Raw genomic sequence first — 26,109 nt, forward strand, 5'->3', positions numbered from 1 at the left:
CAGCTGAGATTCCCAAAGGACAATTTACAGAAGCCAATTAACCTAGAAACCTGCACGTCTTTGGAAGGGTGGGAGGAAACCGGAGCACCCGGAGAAAACCCACACGGTCAGAGAGAGAACGTACAAACTCCGTACACACAGTACCCGTAGTCAGGATCGAACCTGGGTCTCTGGTATTGTGCCGCCTGTTATTTCGTTATTTAAGATGAAGAGGAACATGAAATAATATAAAATCAGGAGTTTTTCAAATTCAAAGCACGACCAAGAAAATGAAGAGGTTGGAATTATTGTTTCCCTGGGATACAAGTGGTATATTAGTTCAGTGCTGAATCTGTCTACTGATTAAGATGAATAGATAAAGGCTGATACTGCACCAGGCACTAGAAAGTTAGGCAATTGGTTTGAAATAAATGTGGTGCCTGCAGAGTTTACTTTAGTTCACTTAATTTTGTAATAATGACATCTTAATAGCTTTATTTTTTTTTGTTCTGTCCCTTGCTTCTATCACGTGATGTAGCAATATCACATTGAGGTGAGAGTTTGGAGTGTGTTTTAAATTTCTCCTCGGTTTTTAAACTACGTTTTAGTTTTGCTGTGGTGTGATCTCAGTTATTGTTAACTGTAACTCCGGCCTTGAACTCAGCGGCTCAGGCAGCATCTCTGGAGAGAAGGAATAGGTGATGTTTTGGGTCGAGACCTTTCGACCCGAAACGCCACCTATTCCTTTTCTCCAGAGATGCTGCCTGACCCGCTGAGTTACTTCAGCATTTTGTGTCTATCTTTGGTGTAAAGCAGCATCTGCAGTTCACAAATTCATAGGTGATTAGGAGCAGATTTAGGCCATTCGGCCCATCAGGTTCCCTCCTACACATTATGCCTGCTTTTAAGGCGTGTTGGTTCTCCAGGTATTCTGTGCTTTGAAAACTGCCAATAATTAACAAGCATATTTAGGATCTGGTCAATGCTTTCAAGTCCAAAAATAATGCTGGAAAAATGGCAAGGGGATTGGATCAAGACGTCAGGCCAGAAAGTATGATTTTTTTTATAAATCAATTTAACACTGCAAACTGTTAGCTGCAGCAAATTGGAAAGTGGACATTAGTGGGTGATTAAAGCACTTAGTCCAGGGTCAGGAAGGATTAATTCTGAACTGATCATCCTGCTAAATACACTACTTCCAAATTACACTGCATGGTTTATTTTCTGCCAGATAATCAGAATTAATATTCAGACGGTGATTACTAAAAATCCTGCTTTTGGCTTCCGTTCTTTTTATTTTTCCTTTATCTCACTTTCAACCGTGAAGTTTAGTTTATTATCAGTTGTACCGAGGTACAGTGAAAAGTTTTTGTTGCATGCTAACCAGTCAGCGGAAAGACAATGCATTATTACAATCGAGCCATCCACAGTGTACAGATGCATGATGAGGGAATAACGTTTAGTGCAAGATAAAGCCAGTAAAGTCTGATCAAAGATACTCCGAGGGTCACCAAAGAGGTAGACAGCAGTTCAGGATGGCTCTCCAGTTGCAGTAGGATGGTTCAGTTGCCTGATAACAGTTGGGAAGAAACTGTCCTTGATTCTGAAGGTGTGCGTTTTCACACGTATTCACTCTCTACCTTTTGCCCAATGGGAGAGGGGAGGAGAGGGAATGGCCAGGGTGCGAGTCGTCCTTTATTATGCTGCTTGCCTTGCCGGGGCAGCGTGAGTTTTAAATGGAGTCAATGGAAGGGAGGTTGTTTTGTGTGATGGCCTGGGCTGTGTACCATTTCACTCAATTTAAGCATATCGACCTGAAGGCCTTTCTAAGCTTTTACACGAGACAAAAACTGAGATGAATGTATTTAATCAAAAGGAGTTTAGAAATTGAGCTTCAGTTGCGTGCATTTAAAGTGCAACATCTTGGCTTTTATACATTCTAACCTGCTTCTAAAGTTCAGTATCGTTAATGCCCAATAGAGAACAATTACAGAGATAGGGCACAACATTTATCCCATTTGACTGAGGTTGTAACTGGGAAGTTATCATTATTAGATTTAATTTAGCAGAACAAAAAAACATGTTATTTGCAATAATGTTTAACAGATACTCAAAGTCTGATGAAGACTCACAAATAAATACAAGACGAATAAATAGCAGATAAATCTTGATTCTGCTGGAAATTTTAGTTGATTGACAAATGTGACATAATTACTTGCAAGGCCACTGCACCAGTGAGGTCTTAAATCTGCACAAGATTCTTGAGATTTCCAGGGAAAAGTTCATAAGTGATAGGAGCAGAATTAGTCCATTCGGCCCATCAGGTCTACTCCGCCATTCAATCATGGCTGATCTATCTCTCTCTCCTAACCCCATTCTCCTGCCTTCTCCCCACAACCCCTGACACCCGTACCAATTGAGAATTTATCAATCTTTGCTGAAACCTAAAATTGATCAAGTTTATTGTAAAATGTGATAACCATTGCGTGGGAAGGAACTGCAGATGCTGGTTTACACCGAAGAGAGACACAAAATGCTGGAGTAACTCAGCGGGGCAGCGAGCATCTTTGGAGAAAAGGAATGGGTGACGTTTCGGGTCGGGTCTGAAGAAGGGTCTCGACCCGAAACGTCACCCATTCCTTTTCTCCAGAGATGCCGCCTATACCCGCTGAGTTACTCCAGCATTCTGTGTCTACAACTATTGTGCCTATTGGAGGTCATGGGGCTGATGTGAATTGTTCTCAACAGGTAGTAAAGGTTGAGCACAGTTTTGTGCCATTCTTTTCCATTAACCTCAATGGAAAAAGGACAGAGTGAGAATCGTGTCATGCAGAGAACGCAATGCTGCCTATTTCTCACCCAGAGACAGCAGTTCAGATCCAGTAGGCGACTTCTGTTTAAAGAGCTGAGAGATTTTGTTCTGTCACATTTTGTTCTGCATGATCTGTGCAGCGGAGATTTTGTTAACATTGCAAAGAAATGAAGCGATAAGTTTCATTATGTGAAAAAGAATTAAGATGCAGCAGTTTTAAGCGTGTGTTCTTTTCTCTTTCACAGTTGGATGAAGAGACCCCGATGTGGTGTGCCTGACAGCAACGTTAGATTTAACATTAGACAGAAGCGGTACGCGTTAACTGGGCAGAAGTGGCATCACAAGTATATCACTTACAGGTAATTGCGTTCATACATTGCCAAATAGCCAGCTTTGCTTCATGTGCATTAGGAAACGACTTTTAGTTTAGTTTCGAGATACAGCACGAAAACACGCCGTTCGGCCCACCAAGTCCGCAACGTCCAGCGATCCCCGCACACTAGCACTATCCTACACACATTAGGGACAATTTACACTTGAACCGTCAATCAACCTACAAACCTGTACGACTTTGGAGCGTGGGAGGAAACCAAAGATCACGGAGAAAACCCACGCAGGTCACAGGGAGAACATACAAACTCTGTACTGCAGTCGGGGTGGAACCCGGGTCTCCGACGCTGTAAGGCAGTAACTCTACCGCTGCGCCACCGTGCCACCCCCTTGGAAAGATAAAAATTAAAAATATCTAGAGGTGAAATAGAAAATGCAGTAAAGGCATTTCTAGACTTTAGAGATACAGCGAGGAAACAGTCCTTCGGCCCACTGAGTCCGCGTCTACAAGCGATCCCCATACACAAACACTCTCCTACACACTAGGAACAATAGTAATTCTTGATAGGTACGGGTGTCAGGGGAGAAGGCAGGAGCATGGGGTTAGGAGGGAGACATAGATCAGTCATGGTTGAATGTCGGAGTAGACTTGGGCCTAACGGCCTAATTCTGCTCCTATCACTTATGATTTTATGACCTTATGATTACTATTCATAAAGGTATTTATTCACAAAATGCTGGAGTAACTCAGCAGGTCAGGCAGCATCTCAGGAGGGAAGGAATGGGTGACGTTTCGGGTCGAGACCCTTGTTCAGACTGATGTCAGGGGGGCGGGACAAAGGAAGGATATAAGTGGAGACAGGAAGATAGAGGGAGATCTGGGAAGGGGGAGGGGAAGAGAGGGACAGAGGAACTATCTAAAGTTCCAGAGCTTTCACTATTCATAAAGGGTTTATCAAGATAATTTTTTCTAATATTGCACTTGGGCACAAAAGGCCAACTGAATGGAGGTGAAGCGCAAAGAAGAAAATGGTATAAATACAACTAATGGTCAGAGTGGAGGCTTTTTAGAGATGCATTTCTCCTTCCAAATAATGTGCCAATTTTATTTATCACCAATAGGCAAAGGTCAGTTTAGACTTTAGAGATGCTATGCAGGAGCAGGCTTTTCGGCCCACTGAGTCAAACACAGACCAGCAATCACCCTATACACTATCACTATCCTACAATTTATAATTTTACCAAAGCCAGTTTAACCTATAAACCAGCACGTGTTTGGAGTGTGGGAGGAAACCGGAGCACCCGGATGAAACTCACGTGGTCACAGGGAGAACGTACAAACTCCACACGGACAGCACCTATAGTCAGGATCGAATCCGGGTCTCTGGCGCTGTAAGGTAGCAGCCCTACCGCTACGGCACTGTGCCGCCCCTAAACTTGAACTCGAAGTGAAACAAACTTGAACTCGAACTTGAAACAAAAGTTTCCATCCTTTTTTTGCCTGACCAATCGAGTTACTCTAGCACTTTGTGACGTTATTTTGAAACGAAGGTCCTACGTAAAACGTTATTCTGTTCTTGGATTTTCAGCATTAACTCTTGGTATTTTCCTTGCATTTATCAGTATATTTGTTGCTGGGACGTTAGCAGGAGCCTGTTTGTCTCTGACAAATAAAAATTGATTTTCTTTTGAATTCTGTGGGTAATGGTGAATGGATGCCAACAAGATTTATATACAAGTTTCATATTTACTATTTTAAGAAGTAAGTAAACTTGTCAATTGCCTGAGTAAATATATTATTGTTGTCCAGCTTTGCTGCTGGTATTTGCATTCAGTTGTTTGAAAGTGAAGTTGTTTGAAATTAATTTTCACAAGAAGACATAATATGATGGCATGGTGGCCCAGCGGTAGAGTTGCTGCCTTGCAGCGCTTGCAGCGCTGAAGACCCAGGTTCGATCCTGACTACGGGTGATGTCTGTACGGAGTTTGTACGTTCTCCCTGTGATCATGTGGGTTTTCTCCGAGATCTTCGGTTTCCTCCCACACCCCAAAGACGTACAGGTATGTAGGTTAATTGGTTAGGTGTATGTGTAAATTATCCCTTGTGTGTGTAGGATGGTGTGAATGTGCGTGGATCGCTGGTCGGTGCGGACTCGGTGGGCCGAAGGGCCTGTTTCCGTGCTGTATCTCTAAACTAAATTAAACTAAACTAAATAACCTCCCAAGACCAGAAGCTGTGTAAACCATTAACATCTTTACCTGAAGAGTTGTTTTCTCACTTTGAATTCCCAACTTGAAGCTTAATCTGCTGTTAGTTCATATCGGATTTTATTTGTGCAAATTTGAATAAATAAATTTGAAAGGGAATCCCATGAAATGGATGTTCAGCTGTCAATAATTCTTCTTTAGAGTAAGATTACACATTGAACATTGGTCCAATATGGCTGGTAATCTGTCAACCTTTTTGACAGGTTAGTTTATTTTAGTTTAGAGATACAGCGTGGAAACAGGCCTTTCGGCCCACCGTGTCCGCACCGACCAGCAATCCCCGCACACTAACGCTATCCTACACACTAGGGACAATTTACAATTATACCAGGCCAATTAGCCTATAAACCTGTGTAGGAAGGAACTACAGATGCTGGTTTACACCAAAGGTGGCCACAAAAAGCTGGAGTAACTTAGCGGGTCAGACAGCATCTGTGGTAAAAGGAATAGATGATGTTTCAGATCGAGTATGAAGAAGAGTCTCAACCCGAAACATCACCTATTTCCTTTCTCCAGAGACGTTATCTGGCCCGCTGAGTTATTCCTGCTTTTTGTGTCTATCTTCAGCCTATAAACCTGTACATCTTTGGAGTGTGGGCGGAAACCGGAGCTTCAGTAAGTGGCATGATTGAGAAAGGAAAATATAAATGAATGAAACATCTGAGGTGCATTTTATGGATAATGGCTAAATCCTAACCATTATGGATATTTCTCTCAAAATCAAGGGAGATAGCAAGCAAGTCTGTCGAAAGATATATGATATATAAAATGGGTATATGAAATTATGTGAGACATAGATAGGGTGGATAGTCAGTACCTTGGTGTCCCAAGGTGGAAATGTCAGACGAGGGGGTAGAGCCTTAAAGTGAATGGGGCAAAGTTTAAAGGAGATTTGTGGGGAAATTTTGTTTTACACAGAGGCTCCATAAGGCATTGGTCAGGCCGCATTTGGAGTACTGTGAGCAAATTAGGGCCCAACATCTGAGGAAGGATGTGTGCAGGCTCAGGAGAGGGTCCAGAGGAGGTTTACAAGAATGATTCCAGGAATCATTAAACGTTTGACAGTGGAGTTTAGATGGTTGAAGGGGGAACCTGATTGAAACTTACAGAAACTTGCAGAATAATGAAAGGCATAGATAGAGTGGATGTAGAATTGATGTTTCCACTGATGGGGGAGTCTTGGACCAGAGGTCATAGCCACAGAATTAAAGGGCGCTTTTTTAGAGGTGAGAAAGAACTTTTTTAGTCAGAGGGTAGTTAATCTGTGGAACTCATTGCCACAGGGGGCTGTGGAGGCCAAGTCAGTGGATATTTTTAAAGCAGAGATAGACAATAGACACTAGGTGCAGGAGGAGGCCATTCGGCCCTTCGAGCCAGCACCGCCATTCAATGTGATCATGGCTGATCATTCTCAATCAGTACCCCGTTCCTGCCTTCTCCCCATACCCCCTGAGTCCGCTATCCTTAAGAGCTCTATCTAGATAAACAAATTCTGGATTAGAACGGGTGTTAGGGGTTACGGGGAGAAGGCAGGAAAATGGGATTAGGAGGCAGAGATCGGCCACGATTGAACGGCGGAGTAGACTCGATGGGCCAAATGGCCTATTTCTACTCCTGTAACAACTTGCGAACTTGTGAACAGAGGGTGGTGAGTGCCTGGAACATGCTGCTGGGGATGGTAGAGTAAGCTGATACGAAGGTGGCGTTTAAGGGGCTTTTAGATAGGCACATGGTATATGACGGGATATGGATTACATGCAGGCAGATATTTGTTGGATTGCACAATGTTGTAGGTGAAGTTTGGCACAATGTCCCTGTGCTGTACTGTTTCTATGTCCAATGGTTATTGAGCATTTATCTTTTACAGTCTGCTCTTTTGGGAACTGTAAAAGAATGTAAGAAACTGCAGGCGGATTAAGATTGCACAGTTTCTTGTGCGATTTTGCTCCCATTTTAACATATTTGTTAATGCACAAATGTCTCACCTTCATTTGATAATTTAATATATTTACCACCGGCATTACACGGCCTAATTACCGTGGTTCATCGGGGTAATGCTATTTACAGTTTTCTCTGAGGGTGGCTGGTTTTTACCTTAAGTTTAACTCTATTTAAATGACTAGCTGATAATGAGAAAGGTATCCCTGGAAGGCCACATGCTGGGTCCTAGCCATTTAGTGAAGTGCAGTCATTGTTGTTGGGTAAACAAACACAGCTCACATTTTGCACACACAGCAAGGGGCCTTGTGCACCAGTGATCCAATTAGTCTCACTTTTACTGGTATTGAGTGATAAACGTTGGGCGGCACGGTGGCGCAGCGGTAGAGTTGCTGCCTGACAGCGCCAGAGACTCGTGTTCGATCCTGACCACGGGCACTGTCCGTATGAGTTTGTACGTTCTCCCCATGACCGCGTGGGTTTACTCCAAGATACGATACAATACGATAGGACTTTATTCGTCCCGGGAGGGAAATTGGTCTGGCAACAGTCGTAACACAAAACAAGGTGCACGAAAACTTGAAATTAAATTTAAATTAAAAGTGGAAAAAAAAAGAAAAAGTCAAGTAACTGTTGGGTGGCTGCCGTGTGCGCAGCGCCTTAACTGGAACGAATGAACAAACAAACAAACGAACAAACTAACGCAGGCTTCTCCCTGGGCAGAGGATTCTAGAGTCCCTCCCCCACACCGGGCCCCCCTTTGTTCACCCACCGTCCCTCACTGCGGTCCCCCCCACGCCGGGCCCTCCATTGTCCCTCACTGTGGTCCCTCCACGCCAGGTCCTCCATTGTCCCTCACGACGGTCCCCCCACGCCAGGTCCTCCATTGTCCCTCACGGTGGTCCCCCCATGCCGGGTCCTCCATTGTTCTTCTCTGTAGTCCCCCCATGCCGGGTCCTCCATTGTCCCTCGCGTCGGTCCCTCTACGCCAGGTCCTCCATTGTTCTTCTCTGTAGTCCCCCCATGCCGGGTCCTCCATTGTCCCTCGCGTCGGTTCCTCTACGCCAGGTCCTCCATTGTTCCTGTCGGCGGCCCCCCATGCCGGGTCCTCCATTGTTCTTCTCTGTAGTCCCCCCATGCCGGGTCCTCCATTGTCCCTCGCGTCGGTCCCTCTACGCCAGGTCCTCCATTGTTCTTCTCTGTAGTCCCCCATGCCGGGTCCTCCATTGTCCCTCGTGTCGGTCCCTCTACGCCAGGTCCTCCATTGTTCTTCTCTGTAGTCCCCCCACGCCGGGTCCTCCATTGTCCCTCACGGCGGTCCCCACGCCAGGTCCTCCATTGTTCCTGTTGGCGGCCCCCCACGCCAGGTCCTCCATTGTCCCTCACAACGGTCCCCCCACGCCAGGTCCTCCATTGTTCTTCTCTGCGGTCCCACCACTGTCTTCCCCTCCCGGATCTCCAGTTTCCTCCCACATTCCAATGACGTACGGGTTTGTAGGCTAATTGGATTGGTATAATTGATATCATTGTAAATTTTCCCTAGTGTATATAGAATAGTGTTAGTGTGCGGGGATTGCCGGTCACTCGGTGGGCCGAAGGGCCTGTTTCCATGCTATATCTCTAAACTGAACGGTAAAAGTGCAAATCATTAAAAAAACTTAAGATTTTATAGAATATGGAACCTAGAAAAATACAGCACAAGACCAGGCCATTCGACCCACACAATGTCAAGACCATGCTAAGACATGATGCCGACCAACTCTTTATCTGCTTACACCTAATCCATATCTCTCCATTCCCTGCATGTCCAAGTGATTCCCTGCATATCCTTGGAATTTTCTGCATATCGACTTGCAGTGGGAGAAATAAATCTTACACAGCAGGAGAGAAATTAATCGTTCACCATAGGTAAACACAAAATGCTGGAGTAACTCAGCGGGCCAGGCTGTAATTCTGGAGTCTGTGATGTTTAGGGTAGGAAAAGTTCTTCAGACCCTGCAGATGCTGGTTTACACCGATGATCGATGCAAAATATTGGGGTAACTGAGGATCAGGCCGCATCGCTGGAGAAAAGGAGTAGGTGACATTTTGGGTCAGGACCCTTCTTCCGATGTCCGACTTGAAACATCGCCTGCTCTTTTTCTCCAGAGGTGTTGCCTGATCCTCTGAGTCACTCCAGTCTTTTGAGTCCATCTTCAGCGTAAACCAGCATCTGCTTTTTCTTCCTACACATATTAATCTTTAATTACACGTGTATTATTAAATATCATGTGCAGGCAGCGTGCATTTTACGCGAGGGTTATGTGCTCGAAATGTAGCGCATAATTCAAAAACGTGTAAATTAAACGTATACGCTGGCAGCCGTAAATTAAAGCGCATTATTCCAAAAATAACAGCTTGTAAATCAAGCTTTTGTATTAAAGGAACAAAGCGCGCTATTTTATAAACGCATCAAACACGAGGTGCTTAGGATTATAAACTTGAAGTCAGGACCCTGTTTGTATGTTGTATCACCAGAAAGTACCATCCGAAAAAGTACCATATCTGAGGATTGATGTGCTGGCTCTGGAGAGGGTCCAGAGGAGGTTTACAAGAATGATCCCAGGAATGAGTAGGTTCATCTATGATGAGCGTTTGTCAGCACTGGGCCTGTACTTGCTGGAGTTTAGAAGAATGAGGGGGGGGGGGAACCTCATTGAAACGTGCAGACTAGTGAAAGGCTTGGATAGAGTGGATGTCCCAGAATCAAAGGACGTTATTTTAGAAAGGAGATAAGGAGAAATTTATTTAGTCAGAGGGTGGTAAATGTGTGGAATTCTTTGCCACAGAAGGCTGTGGAGGCAAAGTCAGTGGATATTTTTAAGGCAGAGATAGATAGATTTTTGATTAGTACGGGTGTCAGAGGTTATGGGGAGAAGGCAGGAGAATGGGGTTTGGAGGGAGAGATAGATCAGCCATGATTGAATGGCGGAGTAGACTTGATGGGCTGAATGGCCTAATTCTACTCCTATCCCTTATGACCTTAAGGGTGCTTAAGTAATAGTCATCATCCTCAGTGGCTCTCTCTTTTTGGTTAGCTTGGGCAACCGTCTCCTCTCCGCAGTGGCCGTCCCGAGGGCAGCCTGCGCCGGTAGTGAGGTTCCGATGGTGCAGGAAGGATCTGACTGGGAGGGCTCTCCTCATCGCCAGCCAAGCCAGGTCTTGGTGCTCGTTGGTGGGTCGTGAGGCCGTAAGCGATAGGAGTACAATTCGGCCATTCGGTCCATCAAGTCTACTCCACCGATTACTCTGGCGATGAGGTATATGGCCGGACTAGCTGGGCAGTCTGCTCAGGGAACCACTGCACAGGATCCATGGAGTAATTTCCCCGCAGTGCCTGCAGGACGTTCCGTGCTGAACACTGCCCGACGGACGTGGTCAAAGGTGGAGGAAGGGACTGCAGATGCTGGTTTACACCGAAGATAGACACAAAAAGCTGGAGGAACTCAGCGGGACAGGCAGCATCTCTGGAGAGAAGGAATGGGTGACGTTTCGGGTCAAGAAAGGTCCCGAAGAAGGGTCTCGACCCGAAACGTCTCCCATTCCTTCTCTCCAGAGATGCTGCCTGTTCCGCTGAGTTACTCCAGCTTTCTGTGTCTCTCTGTGGTCAAAGGTGTTGGTCTGGAAAAAGCTTTCCACAAAGGACAGATGATGCGGCAATGTCTGGCTGACTGGAAATTATAAGCTGAGAAACCTCCTTCTGTATCATGCAGCTTAAAGATTCTATAAGAAAATAACTGCAGATGCTGGTACAAATCGAAGGTATTTATTCACAAAATGCTGGAGTAACTCAGCAGGTCAGGCAGCATCTCGGGAGAGAAGGAATGGGTGACGTTTCGGGTCGAGACCCTTCTTCAGACTGATGTCAGGGGGGCGGGACAAAGGAAGGTGGATGTAGCTTAAAAGATTCTATGATCTCTGATAATATTTTAATGAATCTACCCATATCTTCATAGAGTCATACAGTGTGGAAATAGGCCCCTCAGCCCAACTGGCCCACACTGACCAACATGTCCCAACTATACTAGTCCCACCTGCCTGCGTGTAGCCCAAATCCCTCTAAACCTGTCCTATCCATGTACCCATCTAATTGTTTCTTAAAAGTTGGGATGTTCCCTGCCTCATCTACCTCCTCTAGCAGCTCGCTCCATACACCCACTACCCTTTGTGTGAAAAAGTCACCCCTTAGATTCCTATTAAATCTTTTCCCCTTTGCCATATGGTTTATTTCCTTTTATATCCTTCCCATAATGGGATTCCTAAAACTTGTAATTGCTGACTAATTACGGCCATGTACAATGTTGGACATTATTTATACTCTTTCATACTGTAAGCCCTGAGATACAGGCCCAGGATTACATTTGTTCTAATTACATTGCCAAAAAAGAGAATCATTTGGCACATCTTTGTTATGGGGCCTACAACTATCAGGCTATTTAAACACTACTACCTCCAAATAAGCTCCGAACTGAATAGGGGGTCATTGTTTTTGCCTTTGCACTGGTGGTGCAGCGGGAGAGTTGCTGCCTTACAGCGCTAGAGACCCGGGTTCGATCCCGACTAGGTGTGCTGTCCGTACGGAGTTTGTATGTTCTCCCCGTGACCGCCTGGGTTTTCCCTGGGTGCTCCGGTTTCCTCCAAAGATGTACAGGTTTATAGTGTTAATTGGCTTTGGTAAGTTGTAAAATTGTCTCTCGTGTGTGTAGGCTAATGTACTGGGTGATCGCTGGCTGGCACAGGCTTGGTGGACCGAAGGGCCTGTCTCCGCACTTTTTCTCTATCCATCTCCAAAGATACAGAAGCTTAAAAGCATGCACTGCCAGACTTGGGAACTGCTTCTTCCCCTGTAAATAGACACAAAAAGCTGGAGTAACTCAACGGGACAGGCAGCATTTCTGGAGAGGAGTGGGTGACGTTTTGGGTCGAGACCCTTCTTCAGACTTCTGAACAGTCCTTCTATAAGCTACTGTATTGTCCTATTCACCTCTACCCCATTGTAGACGTTGGACTTTGTCTATGGAACAGTCTGCTACAAAGAACTATATTGTACCCTCTGCTCTATTGTATTTGAGTTTGACTTGATTGTATTTATATATGGTATACTTGGTCTGATTAGATAGAGTGCTCTTCACTGTACCTCGGTACACGTGACAATAATAAGCCTATGTAAGTTAAGGATATTTACGAGGTTAGCCACGTCAGTTAGTGACCTTTTTCAGTAGTTCTGAAGTCTTAAGCAGCCAATTAGCTCAGAACAGGTCCACCCAAGCCCACAAGAAATTGAAGGGAATTGTGGACGCAGCCCAGACCATCACACAAACCACAAACCAACAAACCAACTCTCTTCCATTAACTCTATCTACACCACACACTGTCTCGGCAAGGCCACCAGCATAATCAAGGTCCAGTCTTACCCCGGCCACTCCCTCTTCTCCACTCTCCCATCAGGCAAAAGATACAGAAGTATGAGATGCACACCTCTAGATTCAGGGACAGTTTCTTCTCAGCTGTTATCAGGCAACTTGAACCATCTCACCAACAACTAGAAAAGCAGTCCTGAGCTACTGTCTATCTCATTGGAGACCATCTGACTATCTTTCATTGGACTTTACAGGACTTTCTCGTGCACTAAACGTTATTCACGTTATTCCCTTTATCATGTATCTGTACACTGTAAATGGCTCAATTGTAATCATGCATTGTCTTTCCGCTGACTGGTTGGCACGCAACAAAAGCTTTCCACTGTACCTCAGTGCACGTGACAATAAACTGAACTCAACTCAAAATCCAAAAGAAATGATTTTAAACAGGTGCCAGAGTCGTTAACATTCTACCGTAGCGTGCCATGGGCGGCACTATAGCGCAGCGGTAGAGCTACTGCCTTACAGCGTCAGAGACCCGGGTTCGATAGCGACTACGGGTGCTGTCTATAGGGAATTTGTACCTTCTCCCCATGGCCGGCGTGGGTTTTCTCCAGGAACTTCTTCGGTTTCCTCCCACACTCCAAAGACAGAGATTTGTGGGTTAATTGGCATGGTGTCATTGTAAATTGTCCCTCGTGTGTGTCGGATAGTGCCAGTGTGTGCGGATCACTGGTTTGAAGTTAATTGGCTCAGTATAAGAGTAAAATTGTTCTGGGTGTGTGTAGGAAGGATAGTGTTAGTGTGCGGGGATCTCTGGTCGGTGCGGACTCGGTGGGCCTGTTTCCGTTACTGTAAACTCTAAACTCAACTAAAACAATCGTCTTCTTTTTTTTAATTTGGCCGACAGCATCAAGAACTTCACCCCTAAAGTAGGGAAGATGGAGACGCACAGGGCGATCCGGCGAGCCTTTGACGTTTGGCAGAATGTAACTCCGCTGACCTTTGAAGAAATCGCATACGATGAGCTGGGGAGCAAGAAAAGGGACGTGGACATTACAATTATTTTTGCTTCTGGCTTCCACGGCGATAGCTCGCCCTTTGATGGCGAAGGTGGCTTCCTTGCACACGCTTATTTCCCGGGGCCTGGCATTGGCGGGGACACTCACTTCGACTCCGACGAGCCCTGGACGCTCGGAAACCCGAATCACGACGGTAAGAATCTGTTCCTCAAATTTAATCTGCAGAGTTTGTTGAGATTCCACATGCATGCACAGGCTTATTAAACCGGTATTGAAACAGCCGTGACCAGAGCGGCACAGTGGCGTAGCAGGTAGAGTTGCTGCCTTACAGCGCCGGAGACCCGGGTTCGATACCGACTACGGGTGCTTGTCTGTACGGAGTGCTTGTCTGTACGTTCTCCCCGTGACCTGCGTGGGATTTCTCCGAGATCTTCGGTTTCCTCCCACACTCCAAAGATGTACAGGTTTGAGGGTTAATTGGCTTGGTGTAAATGTTTAAAAAAATTGTCCCTGGTGTGTGTAGGATAGTGTGAATGTGCGGGGACCACTGGTTGGCACAGACTCGATGGGCCGAAGGGCCTGTTTTCGTGCTGTATCGCTAAACTAAACTTAAAAAAACATTTCTTGGTTTGAATCACACTTGATGTTTGCAAACTGTGATGAAACAGATGTAAAAGGTGGACACAAAGTGAGGGAATAACTCAGCAGGTTAGGCAGCACCTCTGGAGAACTCGGAGAGGTGATGTTGCAGGTGGGGGACCCTTCTTCAGACGCCAGACTCTTTCGACTCTCTTTCCACAGATGTTGCCTGACCTGTTGGGAGTTTCCAGCATTTTATTTATTAAAATACAACTCCGAGCATTTAAAATACAATCAGACCTTTATAAAAATGAGGTGCCTCCCAGTGACGACCCCTTCTCCCCACTCTACATTTTCCCTTAACCAGTAGAACCATTTTCCTTTAACCGAGCATCACCTATCCATGGGTGAGGTTTCGGGTCGAGACCCTTCTTCAGGGTCTCGACCCGAAACGTCACCCATTCCTTCTCTCCAGAGATGCTGCCTGTCCCGCTGAGTTACTCCAGCATTTTGTGTCTACCTTCGATTTAAACCAGCATCTGCAGTTCTTTCCTACTCATGTCACCTATCCATGTTCTCCAGAGATGCTGCCTCACCTGCAGAGTTCATAGGATCATATGATATAGGAGCAGAATTGGACCATTCTGCCATTCAATCATGGCTGATCTATCTCTCCCTCTCAACCCCATTCCCCTGCCTTCTCCCCACAACCCTCTTTAGTCAGAGGGTGGTGAATCTGTGGAATTCATTGCCACAAACGACTGTGGAGGCCAAGTCAATGGATATTTCTAAGGTGGAGAATGACCAGTAAGGATGTCAGGTGTTGTGGGGAGAAGGCGGGAGAATGGGGTTGAGAGGGAAAGATGATTGAATGGCGGAGTAAACTTGATGGGCCAAGTGACCTAATTCTGCTTCTAGAACTTCTGAGGTTAGGAACTCCTGACACCCAAGCACTTTGTTACTCCGGCACTTTTTGTCCTTTTGTGTAAACCAGCGTCTGCAGTTCTTTGTTTCCACATACTGTAAAAGGTGGCTTGACCTTGCAGGTAATTTATAAACGATATTAAGAATTGATCCGATAAATACATTAGAGACTGACAGGGTTACTTTTTAATCTTTAGGGACAACACTAAAATAAAGAGAAAATTCAGGCCTCAGCTGCTTCATTTCAAAAGATGCTGTTAATCAAGATGCATTACCCTGACATCTCTTTGAAGGCTATATTCACATTATCATATCTCGTCTCTTCCACAATTCACTTGACTGTGGGGCATTGCTGCACAGCCTGACCAGTTTAAATGATACATCAGAATAAGAAAGTTCATAAGTAACAGGAGCAGAATTAGGCCATTCGGCCCATCAAGTCTACTCCGCCATTCAATCATGGCTGCTCTATCTCCCCCTCCTAACCCCATTCTCCTGCCTTCTCCCCATAACCCCTGACACCCGTACTGATCAAAAATCCATCAATCTCTGCCTTAAAAATATCCATTGACCTGGCCTCCACAGCCTTCTGTGGCAAAGAATGCCACAGATTCAACACCCTCTGACCAAAGAAATTCCTTCTCATCTCCTTCCTAAAAGAATGTCCTTTAACTCTGAGGCTGTGACCTCTAGTCCTAGACTCTCCCACTAGTGGAAACATCCTCTCCACATCCACTCTATTCAAGCCTTTCACTATTCGGCAAGTTTCAATGAGGCCCCCCCCACCCCCTTCATTCTTCTATATTCCAGTGAGTACAGGCCCAGTGCTGTCAAACGCTCATCATAAGTTATCCCACTCATTCCTGGGATCATTCTTGTAAACTTCCTCTGGACCCTCTCCAGAGCCAGCACATCCTTCCTCAGATGTGGTGTTCAAATTTGCTCACAATATTCCAAATGCTGCCTGACCAGAGACTTATGGAGCCTCAGCATTACATCTCTGTTTTTGTACTCCAGCCCCCTTGAAATAAATGCTAGCTTGTTGGGATGAAAGACTTTTACAAATTGTTGTGCATGTTGATGTACACATAAACAAGACGGCACCTATAATTTTAGACTTTTACTTTATACCTGCTCCTGTAACTTATTTCACACCTTGCACTTCCTTATCTATGTGTCTCCCTCTCCCCTGACTCTCAATCAGAAGAAAGGTCTCGACTCGAAACGTCACCCATTCCTTCTCTCCAGAGAGGCTGCCTGTCCCGCTAAGTTACTCCAACATTTTGCGTCTATCTTCGGTGTGAACCAACATCTGTAATTCCTTCCTACCTATTATTCTGCATGTGATTGGGATCATCTTCAGGAAGTCATAAGTTCATAAATCCATAAGTGATAGTAGCAGAAATAGGCCATTCACCCCATCAAGTCTTCTCCGCCATTCAATCATGGCTGATCTATCTCTCCATCCTAACCCCAATCTTCTGCCTTCCTATAACCCCTGACACCCTTACTAATCAAGAATCTATCAATCTCTACCTTAAAAATATCCATTGACATGGCCTCCACAGTCATGCCAGGATCCAGTCAAACAAACATTAAATTTAAAAATGTGAAGCCATTAAGGTGTCATTATCCACATAATAAAATGAAGTGAAGCGAGCTCGACACACACCGAACAATTACGTTCAACTAATAGCAGTGAGAAACAGTGCAAACTGTTGACCTTGAGGAAAGCAAGTGTTAGAAGGGGATCTCTGTTGCACAGTGGCACAGCGGTAGAGCTGCTGCCTTACGACGCCAGAGACCCAGGATCAACCTCGAGTGCCTGTCTGTACGGAGTTTGTACGTTCTCCCTATGACCGCGTCGGTTTTCCCCGGCTGCTCTGGTATCCTCCCACACTCCAAAGACGTGCGGGTTTGTAGGTGAATTTGACTCTGTAAATTGTCCCCAGTGCGTAGGATAGAACTAGTGGTGTAGGAAGGAACTGCAGATACTGGTTTAAAGTGAAGTGAGACACAAAATACTGGGAGCAACTCAGAGGGACAGGCAGCATCTCTGGATAGTAGGAATGGGTGACCTTTTGGGTCGAGACCTTTCTTCACTCTGAATCAGGGGAGAGGGAGATGCAGAGATAAGGAAAAGTAAGGTGTGTAAATGAGACAAAAGGGGTGCAGTTCAGGGAAAATGTAGAATAGATCATTGTTAGCTAGAAGAAGATGACAGCAAAGCAAGCAGAGATAAAATGTAAACGAGGACAGTCAGACCCAAAGATACTAGAGGAGCAAGATAGACCACCCGACCCAAAAAGCTATAGTATGTCATGGCGCCATTTTAGTAGGCAGAAACTTGCAGAAACATTTAAAAAGGAAAATAACAAAAATCTGTGAATTGATAGATGAGATCAGGTCACGGGGAGAACGTACAAATTCCTGACAGACAAGCACCCATAGTCAGGATTGAACTCTGGTTCCTGGCGCTGTAAGGCAGCAACTCTACTGCTGTGCCACCTTCTTCTACCTTCACAATTTGCACCTGATCTATTCTCATCTCCTCAGCTCACACTTTTTGTCTTTTGATTTCTGGCCTTTGTCTTACCTTCTGCCAATCCAAACCCTCATCACCTGTATCCTCCTATCACTCCCCAGACCATGTCTTGCCTCCACCTCTCTTCCAGCCTTCCCCCTCTTCCCCCCTCCGCCCCTTCCTGACCACGTCAGTCTGAAGAAGGATCACGACCCCAAAACGTCATCTAACCATGTTCTCCAGAGATGCTGCCTGACCCGCTGAGTTACTCCAGCACTTTGTATCTAATTTTATTAACCAGCATCTGCAGTTCATAGAAACATAGAAAATAGGTGCAGGAGTAGGCCATTCGGCCCTTTGAGCCAGTACCGCCATTCAATATGATCATACGATACAATACGATAGAACTTTATTTATCCCAGGAGGGAAATTGATCTGCCAACAGTCATAAAACACAAAATACATGAAACTTGAAATTAAAATGACGAGTGGAATGGATTGAGGATGTGAAAAGGTTGGGGGGGGGGGAGGGGAGAGGGGAGTCAGTCTCAGTCTACCCCACGACAGAAGGGGGAGGAGTTGTACAGTTTGATAGCCACATGGAAGAAGGTTCTCCTGTGGCGTTCTGTCCTGCATCTTGGTGGAACCAGTCTGTTGCTGAAGGTGCTCCTCAGGTTGACTAGTGTGTCATCCAAAATCATCGAAAATCAGTACCCCAAGTGTACTAGTGCTAGTTCCTCGTGTAACCATTTCTATTGCATCTCTAGCAGTGCTACAGACCCGGGCAATTAGTGATATTAAGTGGCTCGAACTTTACCAATGCTGTGGCAGTCTTCACGGCTGCTTGCTTTTTTTGTTGTTTTCTGTCTGCCTTGGATAAATAAGCACCAAACCTAATGTACCCAGAAGATATTTTAATTCCCTTAGTCTGAGGGAAGTAATCCCATGCTGCCTATTATTAACTAGCCTGATTGCATGCTAGAGCACTCTGCCTTTTGTTGAGTGAATCGTGCTATCAGCTTCATTGTTGTCTAATTTCAGGGCCAATTACTCAATCTTTGTGGATGCTGAGGTACAAAGCAGATTTGTGACTTTGAAATATGCAGTGGGAATGAAAGCAGAAAATGTAATTTCGAGATGATTTTTTTAATGCACTGAAATGGAGCAAAACTATTTCAGGCCATTGTCACTCAATAGTTCCTTGAAAGTGGCGTCACGGTGGAGTTGCTGCCTTACAGCGCCAGCGACCCGGGCGGGTTCCATCCTGACTACGGGTGCTGTCCGTATGGAGTTTGACGTTCTCCCTGTGACCGCGCAGGTTTTCTCCGGGTGCTCCGGTTTCCTCCCATCTGCCTAACCCGCTGAGTTACCCCAGCATTTTGTGTCTATCTCATGTGGGAATTAAGCCCAGCTTGTAAACTCAAGTTGCACTTGTGTGAAAGTCAGGGATGAGCTGTGCCAAAGAAACTACTGATCTTTACAGTTTGTTGGCATTTATATATTAAGTTGTTCTTCGTCCTTTCACAGATCAGTATCATTACATTACTGCCAAGAGTGAACAACACTTCAAATACTGGCTGTATCATAAGATTATACGGTCATAAGTGATAGGAGTAGAATTAGGCCATTCGGCCCATCAAGTATACGCCATTCAATCATGGCTGATCTATCTCTCCCGACTAACCCCATTCTCCTGCCTTCTTCAGTCAGAGAGTGGTGAAGGTGTGGAATTCTCTGCCTCAGAAAGCAAAGAGTGGGGATAAATGGGTCCCTTTCGGAATGGCAGGCAGTGACCAGTGGGGTACCGCTAGGTTCGGTGCTGGGACCCCAGCTATTTAAGATATACATTAATGACTTAGATGAAGGGATTAAAAGTACCATTAGCAAATTTGCAGATGATACTAAGCTGGGGGGTAGTGTGAATTGTGAGGAAGATGCAATAAGACTGCAGGGTGACTTGGACAGGTTGTGTGAGTGGGCGGATACATGGCAGATGCAGTTTAATGTAGATAAGTGTGAGGTTATTCACTTTGGAAGTAAGAATAGAAAGGCAGATTATTATCTGAATGGTGTCAAGTTAGGAAGAGGGGATGTTCAACGAGATCTGGGTGTCCTAGTGCATCAGTCACTGAAAGGAAGCATGCAGGTACAGCAGGCAGTGAAGAAAGCCAATGGAATGTTGGCTTTCGTAACAAGAGGAGTTGAGTATAGGAGCAAAGAGGTCCTTCTACAGTTGTACCGGGCCCTGGTGAGACCGCACCTGGAGTACTGTGTGCAGTTTTGGTCTCCAAATTTGAGGAAGGATATTCTTGCTATTGAGGGCGTGCAGCGTAGGTTCACTAGGTTGATTCCCGGAATGGCGGGACTGTCATATGTTGAAAGGCTGGAGCAATTAGGCTTGTATACACTGGAATTTAGAAGGATGAGGGGGATCTTATTGAAACATATAAGATAATTAGGGGATTGGACACATTAGAGGCAGGAAACGTTCCCAATGTTGGGGTCCAGAACAAGGGGCCACAGTTTAAGAATAAGGGGTAGGCCATTTAGAACGGAGATGAGGAAGAACTTTTTCAGTCAGAGTGGTGAAGGTGTGGAATTCTCTGCCTCAGAAGGCAGTGGAGGCCAGTTCGTTGGATGCTTTCAAGAGAGAGCTGGATAGAGCTCTTCAGGATAGCGGAGTGAGGGGGTATGGGGAGAAGGCAGGAACGGGGTACTGATTGAGAATGATCAGCCATGATCGCATTGAATGGCGGTGCTGGCTCGAAGGGCTGAATGGCCTACTCCTGCACCTATTGTCTATTGTCTATTGTCCCCATAACCTGACACTTGTACTAATCAAGAATCCATCTATTTCTGCCTTAAAAATACCCACTGACTTGGCCTCCACAGCCATCCGTGGCAAAGAATTCCACAGAATCACCACCCTCCGACTAAGGAAATTTCTCCTCGTCTCCTTCCTAAAAGAACATCCTTTAATTCTGAGGCTGTGACCTCTAGTCGGGGGCTCTCTCACTAGTGGAAACATCCTCTCCACATGCACTCTATTCAAGCCTTTCATTATTCTGTATGTTTCAGCAAGGTCCCCCCTAATTTTTCTGTACTCCAGTGAGTCCAGGCCTAGTGCCAACAAACGCTCATCATAAGTTAACCCACTCATTCCTGGGATCATTCTTGTAAACCTCCTCTGGACCCTCTCCAGAGCCAGCACATCCTTCTTCAGATATGGTGCCCAAAATTGCTCATTATATTCCATCTGCCACATCTCCGCTGACCCTCCCAACCTGTCCAAGTCCTTCTGCAGAGTCCCTGCTTTCTCTTTACTACCTTCCCTTCCGCCTATTTTCGTATCATCCGCAAACTTGGCCACAAAGCCTTCAATATCATTCTCATTGATGTGAAGTAACACAACGAAGAATGAATTGAGCACAAAATTTGGTGTCGTTTCGGAGGCCACATTTCTGAGAGAGTTGGTTTAGTTTAGTTTAGAGATACAGCATGGAAACAGGCCCTTCAGCTCACCGAGTCCCATCCGATCAGCGATCCCCGGACATTAACACTACCCTACATACACCAGGGACAATTTTACATTTACACCAAGCCAATTAACCTGTACGTCTTTGGAGTGTGGGAAGAAACTGAAGATCTCGGAGGAAACCCACACAGGTCACGGGGAGAACGTACAGAACTCTGTACAGAAAAGCACCCGTGACCAGGATCGAATCCCGGGCCTCTGAAGCTGTAAGGCAGCAACTCTACCGCTGCACAACCGAAAGAGATCAAGTTGGAAAACCATTGGTAGATTTTTGTTTTGCAATATAGTTACCTGCCTTGGGAGTGGGGACATGAAATATAATCTGTCTGAGTACAAGAAGAATGAAAGATTAAGTTTCCAGAATTATTGCCAATAAGCTTGCATTCTCAGATGATTACCACAACAGCGATATGATAAGCAATATCAATGACTCATAAGCAGCCACAAGCATCTGCAAGACTACTATCCAACAATCGTGCCAATTTATGGGCACTTTTCAACAGCATAATAGAGTTAGATCATCTAAATTAAAATACAGGAAATGTTCGCAAGTTCACAGGTAAAAGGAGTAGAATTAGGCCATTCGGCCCATCGAGTCGAGTCTGTCATTCAATCATGGCTGATTTCTGCCTCCTAATCCCATTTTCCTGCCCTTTCTTCCCCAGAGCCCTTGACACCCTTTCTCATCATGAATTTGTCTACCTTTGCCTTAAAAATATCTACAATGAGTTCCACAGATTAACTACCCTCTGACTAAAGAAGCTCCTCCTCACCTCCTTTCCAAAACAGCTGTAATTCTGAGGCTGTGACCTCTGGTCCTGGACTCTCCCACTAGTGGAAACATCCTTTCCACATCCACTCTATCCAAGCCTTTCATTCTTCTGTAAGTTTCTAAGAGGCCATAAGGCCATGTGATAGTGGACATCTGAAATAGAGTGGGAAGTACTGGAAGTACAGCAGACCCTCGTTTTAACGGACCTCTTTATAACAGATTTTGTTTACAGCGGACTGATCTGCCGACAACAGCCCGAGCCACTCCGGTCTGCCGCACCGCCCCCAGCCCACGCCGTCTCCCCTCCTGCTCGGGGCACCGGTAACCCCCCGCCCCGCACAAAGCTGTTCCAAGCCGGATCTACCTCATAAGTTCAGAAGTGATAGGAGCAGAATTAGGCCATTTGGCCCATCGTCTACTCCATCATTCAATCATGGCTGATCTATCTCTCCCTCCTAACCCCATTCTCCAGCCTTCTCCCCATAATCCCTGACACCCGCACTATTCACGAATCTGTCTATCTCAGCCTTACAAAAATATCCATTGACTTGGCCTCCACAGCCTTCTGTGACAATGAATTCCACAGATTCACTGCCCTCTGACGAAAGAAACTCTGGACCCTCTCCAGGGCCAGCACATCCTTCCTTTATCTCCTTGTTAAAGGAACGTTCTTATATTCTGAGGCTGTGACCTCTGGTCCTAGACTCCCCCACTAGTGGAAACATCCTCTCCACATGCACTCTATCCAGGCTGCAATGCCGTCCCACACAGCTCCTCCTTTTACTTCTTAAAACAAAGTGCTGGAGGACCTCCACAGGCACGGCAGTCCTCTGTGAAAGGAAATATTTTGGGTTGGGACCCTTCTGCAGTCCTGACCCGAAATGTTGTCTGTCCATTTGTCTGGGCTTATATTCACTGGAATTTGGAAGGTTGATAGGGGATCTTATAGAAACATATAAAATTCTTAAGGGATTGGACAGGCTTGATGAAGGAAAAATGGTCCCCATCTTGAGGCAGTCCAGAACCAGGGGTCACAGTTTAAGAATAAGGGGTAGGCCATTTCGGACTGAGTTGAGGAAAAACTTTTTCACCCAGAGAGTTGTGAATCTATGGACTTCTCTGCCACAGAAGGCAGTGGAGGCCAATTCACTGGATGTATTCAAGTGAGTGTTAGATTTAGCTCTGAGGGCTAACAGAATCAAGGGATACAGGGAGAAGGAAGGGGCAGGGTACTGATTCTGGATGATCCATATTAAATGGAGGTGCTGGCTCTAAGGGCCGAATGGCCTACTCCTGCACCTATTTTCTACGCTTCTATGTTTCATTTCCCTCCACAAGAGGTTGCCTTGTCCGCTGACTTCCTCCAGCACTTTGTTTTAGGAAAGCAAAGGAATTGATATTAAAGTCACAAAGGGACACAAAGTGCTGGAGTAACTCAGCGGCTCAGGGAACATCCCTGGAGAACATGAATAGACAACGTTTCGGGTCGAAACCCTTCTTCAGACTCAACGCGAAACGTCACCTATCCATGATTTCCCGGGGTGCTGCCTGCCTGACCTGCTGAGTTACTGTAGCACTTTGTGTCCTTTTGCGACTTTAATATCAATTCCTTTGTATCCTTCTATGTATTAACCAGCATCTGCAGTTCTTTGTTTCTCCGTCAAAAGTCACAGGGATGTTTTGTTCCAAGAAAGGTATTTTTAGATGGGTATTTCCTTTACCGGGTTCAATTTCTCTCATCTTTATTCATCTGTGCTTTTTTTTTTGTTCCTCCTTGGTATTTTTAACCCTCTCTGAACATGTAAATAAGGAAACACAGTATTGGTGTAACACACAAAAACAAAAAATACTTGGATAGGACAGATTTAGAAGAATATATGGGCCAAACGCAGGCAAATGGGACTAGTGTAGATGGGACCTGTTGATTATTGTGGGCAAGTTGGGCCAAAAGGCCTGTTTCCATGCTGTGTGACTATGACTCTAGTAGGGACAGCATCACTGTTCTTCATCTGGTAGAGCTCGACAGGAAAATATACACCCATCAGCCAAAACATTATGACCACCTGCCTAATATGCTGTTGGTCCTCCGTGTGCAGCCCCATACGCAGCAGGGTGTGATGCACTGTGTATTGTGACACATTCCTCCCATGACCACCATTACAATTTTCTGTGACTTGTGCTACAGTCGACCTTCTGTCGGTTCGGACCAGACGGGATAGCCTTCGTTGCCCTCGCGCATCGATGAGCCTTGGGCTCCCAACACCCTGTTGCCGGTTTGTGGTTTGTCCCTCCTCGGACCACTGTCGGTAGGTACTCACCACTGCTGACCGGGAGCACCCCACAACCCTTGCCGTTTCAGAGATGCTCTGACCCAGTCATCTGGCCATAACAATTTGGCCCTTCCACCCCACCAGCCAGCGGATCCAACATATCATCCACCAACATTTCCGTCCCCTACAACGGGACCCCACCACTGGCCATATCTTCCCATCCCCTCCCCTCTCTGCGTTCCACAGAGACCGTTCCCTCCGTAACTCCCTGGTCCACTCGTCCCTTCCTACCCAAACCACCCCAACCCCGGGCACTTTCCCCTGCAACCGCACGAGATGCAACACCTGTCCCTTTACCTCCCCCATCAACTCCATCCAAGGACCCAAACAGTCTTTCCAGGTGAGACAATGGTTCACCTGCACCTCCTCCAACCTCATCTATTGCATCTGCCGCTCTAGATGTCAACTTATTTACACCGGCGAAACCAAGCGCAGGCTCGGCGATCGCTTCGCTGAACACCTGCGCTCGGTCCGCATTAACAAAACTGATCTCCCGGTGGCCGAGCACTTTAACTCCCCCTCCCATTCCCAGTCTGACCTTTCTGTCATGGGCCTCCTCCAGTGCCATAGTGAGGCCCACCGGAAATTGGAGGAACAGCACCTCATATTTCGCCTGGGCAGTTTGCAGCCCGGTGGTATGAACGTCGACTTCTCCAACTTTAGATAGCTCCTCTGTCCCTCCCTTCCCCTCCTCCTTCCCAGATCTCCCTCTATCTTCCTGTCTCCACCTATATCCTTCCTTTGTCCCGCCCCCCTGACATCAGTCTGAAGAAGGGTCTCGACCCGAAACGTCACCCATTCCTTCTCTCCTGAGATGCTGCCCGACCTGCTGAGTTACTCCAGCATTTTGTGAATAAATCGATTTGTACCACCATCTGCAGTTATTTTCTTATACTACTTGTTGGCCCTTGTCAAGTTGCTCAGGTATTTACTCCTGCCCATCTCTCCTGCATCCAACACATCAACTTCAAGAACTGACTGTTCACTTGCTGCCTAATATATCCCACCCCTTGACAGGTGCCATTGTAACAAGGTAACCAATGTTATTCACTTTGCCAGTCAGTGGTCATAATGTTTTGGCTGATTGGTGTATACTGCTTAACTTTTATGCCATTGCAATTTAATTACTTTTATTGTCTACCAAGCAGCAAGAAACTGCAGATGCTGGTTTACATTAAAAAAAACAAAAAGTGCCGGCAAGAGACTCTGTGCGTCTACCAGATCTATTAAGAGCAAAGAGGTCCTTCTACAGTTGTACCGGGCCCTGGTGACACCACACCTGGAGTACTGTGTGCAGTTTTGGTCTCCAAATTTGAGGAAGGATATTCTTGCTATTGAGGGCGTGCAGCGTAGGTTCACTAGGTTAATTCCCGGAATGGCGGGACTGTCATATGTTGAAAGACTGGAGCGACTAGGCTTGTATACACTGGAATTTAGAAGGATGAGGGGGGATCTTATTGAAACATATAAGATAATTAGGGGATTGGACACATTAGAGGCAGGAAACATGTTACCAATGTTGGGGGAGTCCAGAACAAGGGGCCACAGTTTAAGAATAAGGGGTAGGCCATTTAGAACGGAGATGAGGAAGAACTTTTTCAGTCAGAGTGGTGAAGGTGTGGAATTCTCTGCCTCAGAAGGCAGTGGAGGCCAGTTCGTTGGATGCTTTCAAGAGAGAGCTGGATAGAGCTCTTAAG

General features: G+C 45.9%; 1 protein-coding gene across 1 annotated transcript in view; it reads left to right on the forward strand.

The window, feature by feature from the left end:
• mmp16a (matrix metallopeptidase 16a (membrane-inserted)) overlaps window positions 1–26,109 on the forward strand; it is a 182,740-nt gene that overhangs the window by 69,616 nt on the left and 87,015 nt on the right. Inside the window, exons 3-4 of the mRNA XM_078397236.1 lie at window positions 3,037–3,150; window positions 13,637–13,941. Of these exons, the coding sequence (XP_078253362.1) occupies window positions 3,037–3,150; window positions 13,637–13,941 (419 nt within the window). The remainder of the gene's footprint in view (window positions 1–3,036; window positions 3,151–13,636; window positions 13,942–26,109) is intronic.

The sequence above is a fragment of the Rhinoraja longicauda genome, chromosome 4, assembly GCF_053455715.1.
Source record: "Rhinoraja longicauda isolate Sanriku21f chromosome 4, sRhiLon1.1, whole genome shotgun sequence".
NCBI lineage: Eukaryota > Metazoa > Chordata > Chondrichthyes > Rajiformes > Arhynchobatidae > Rhinoraja > Rhinoraja longicauda.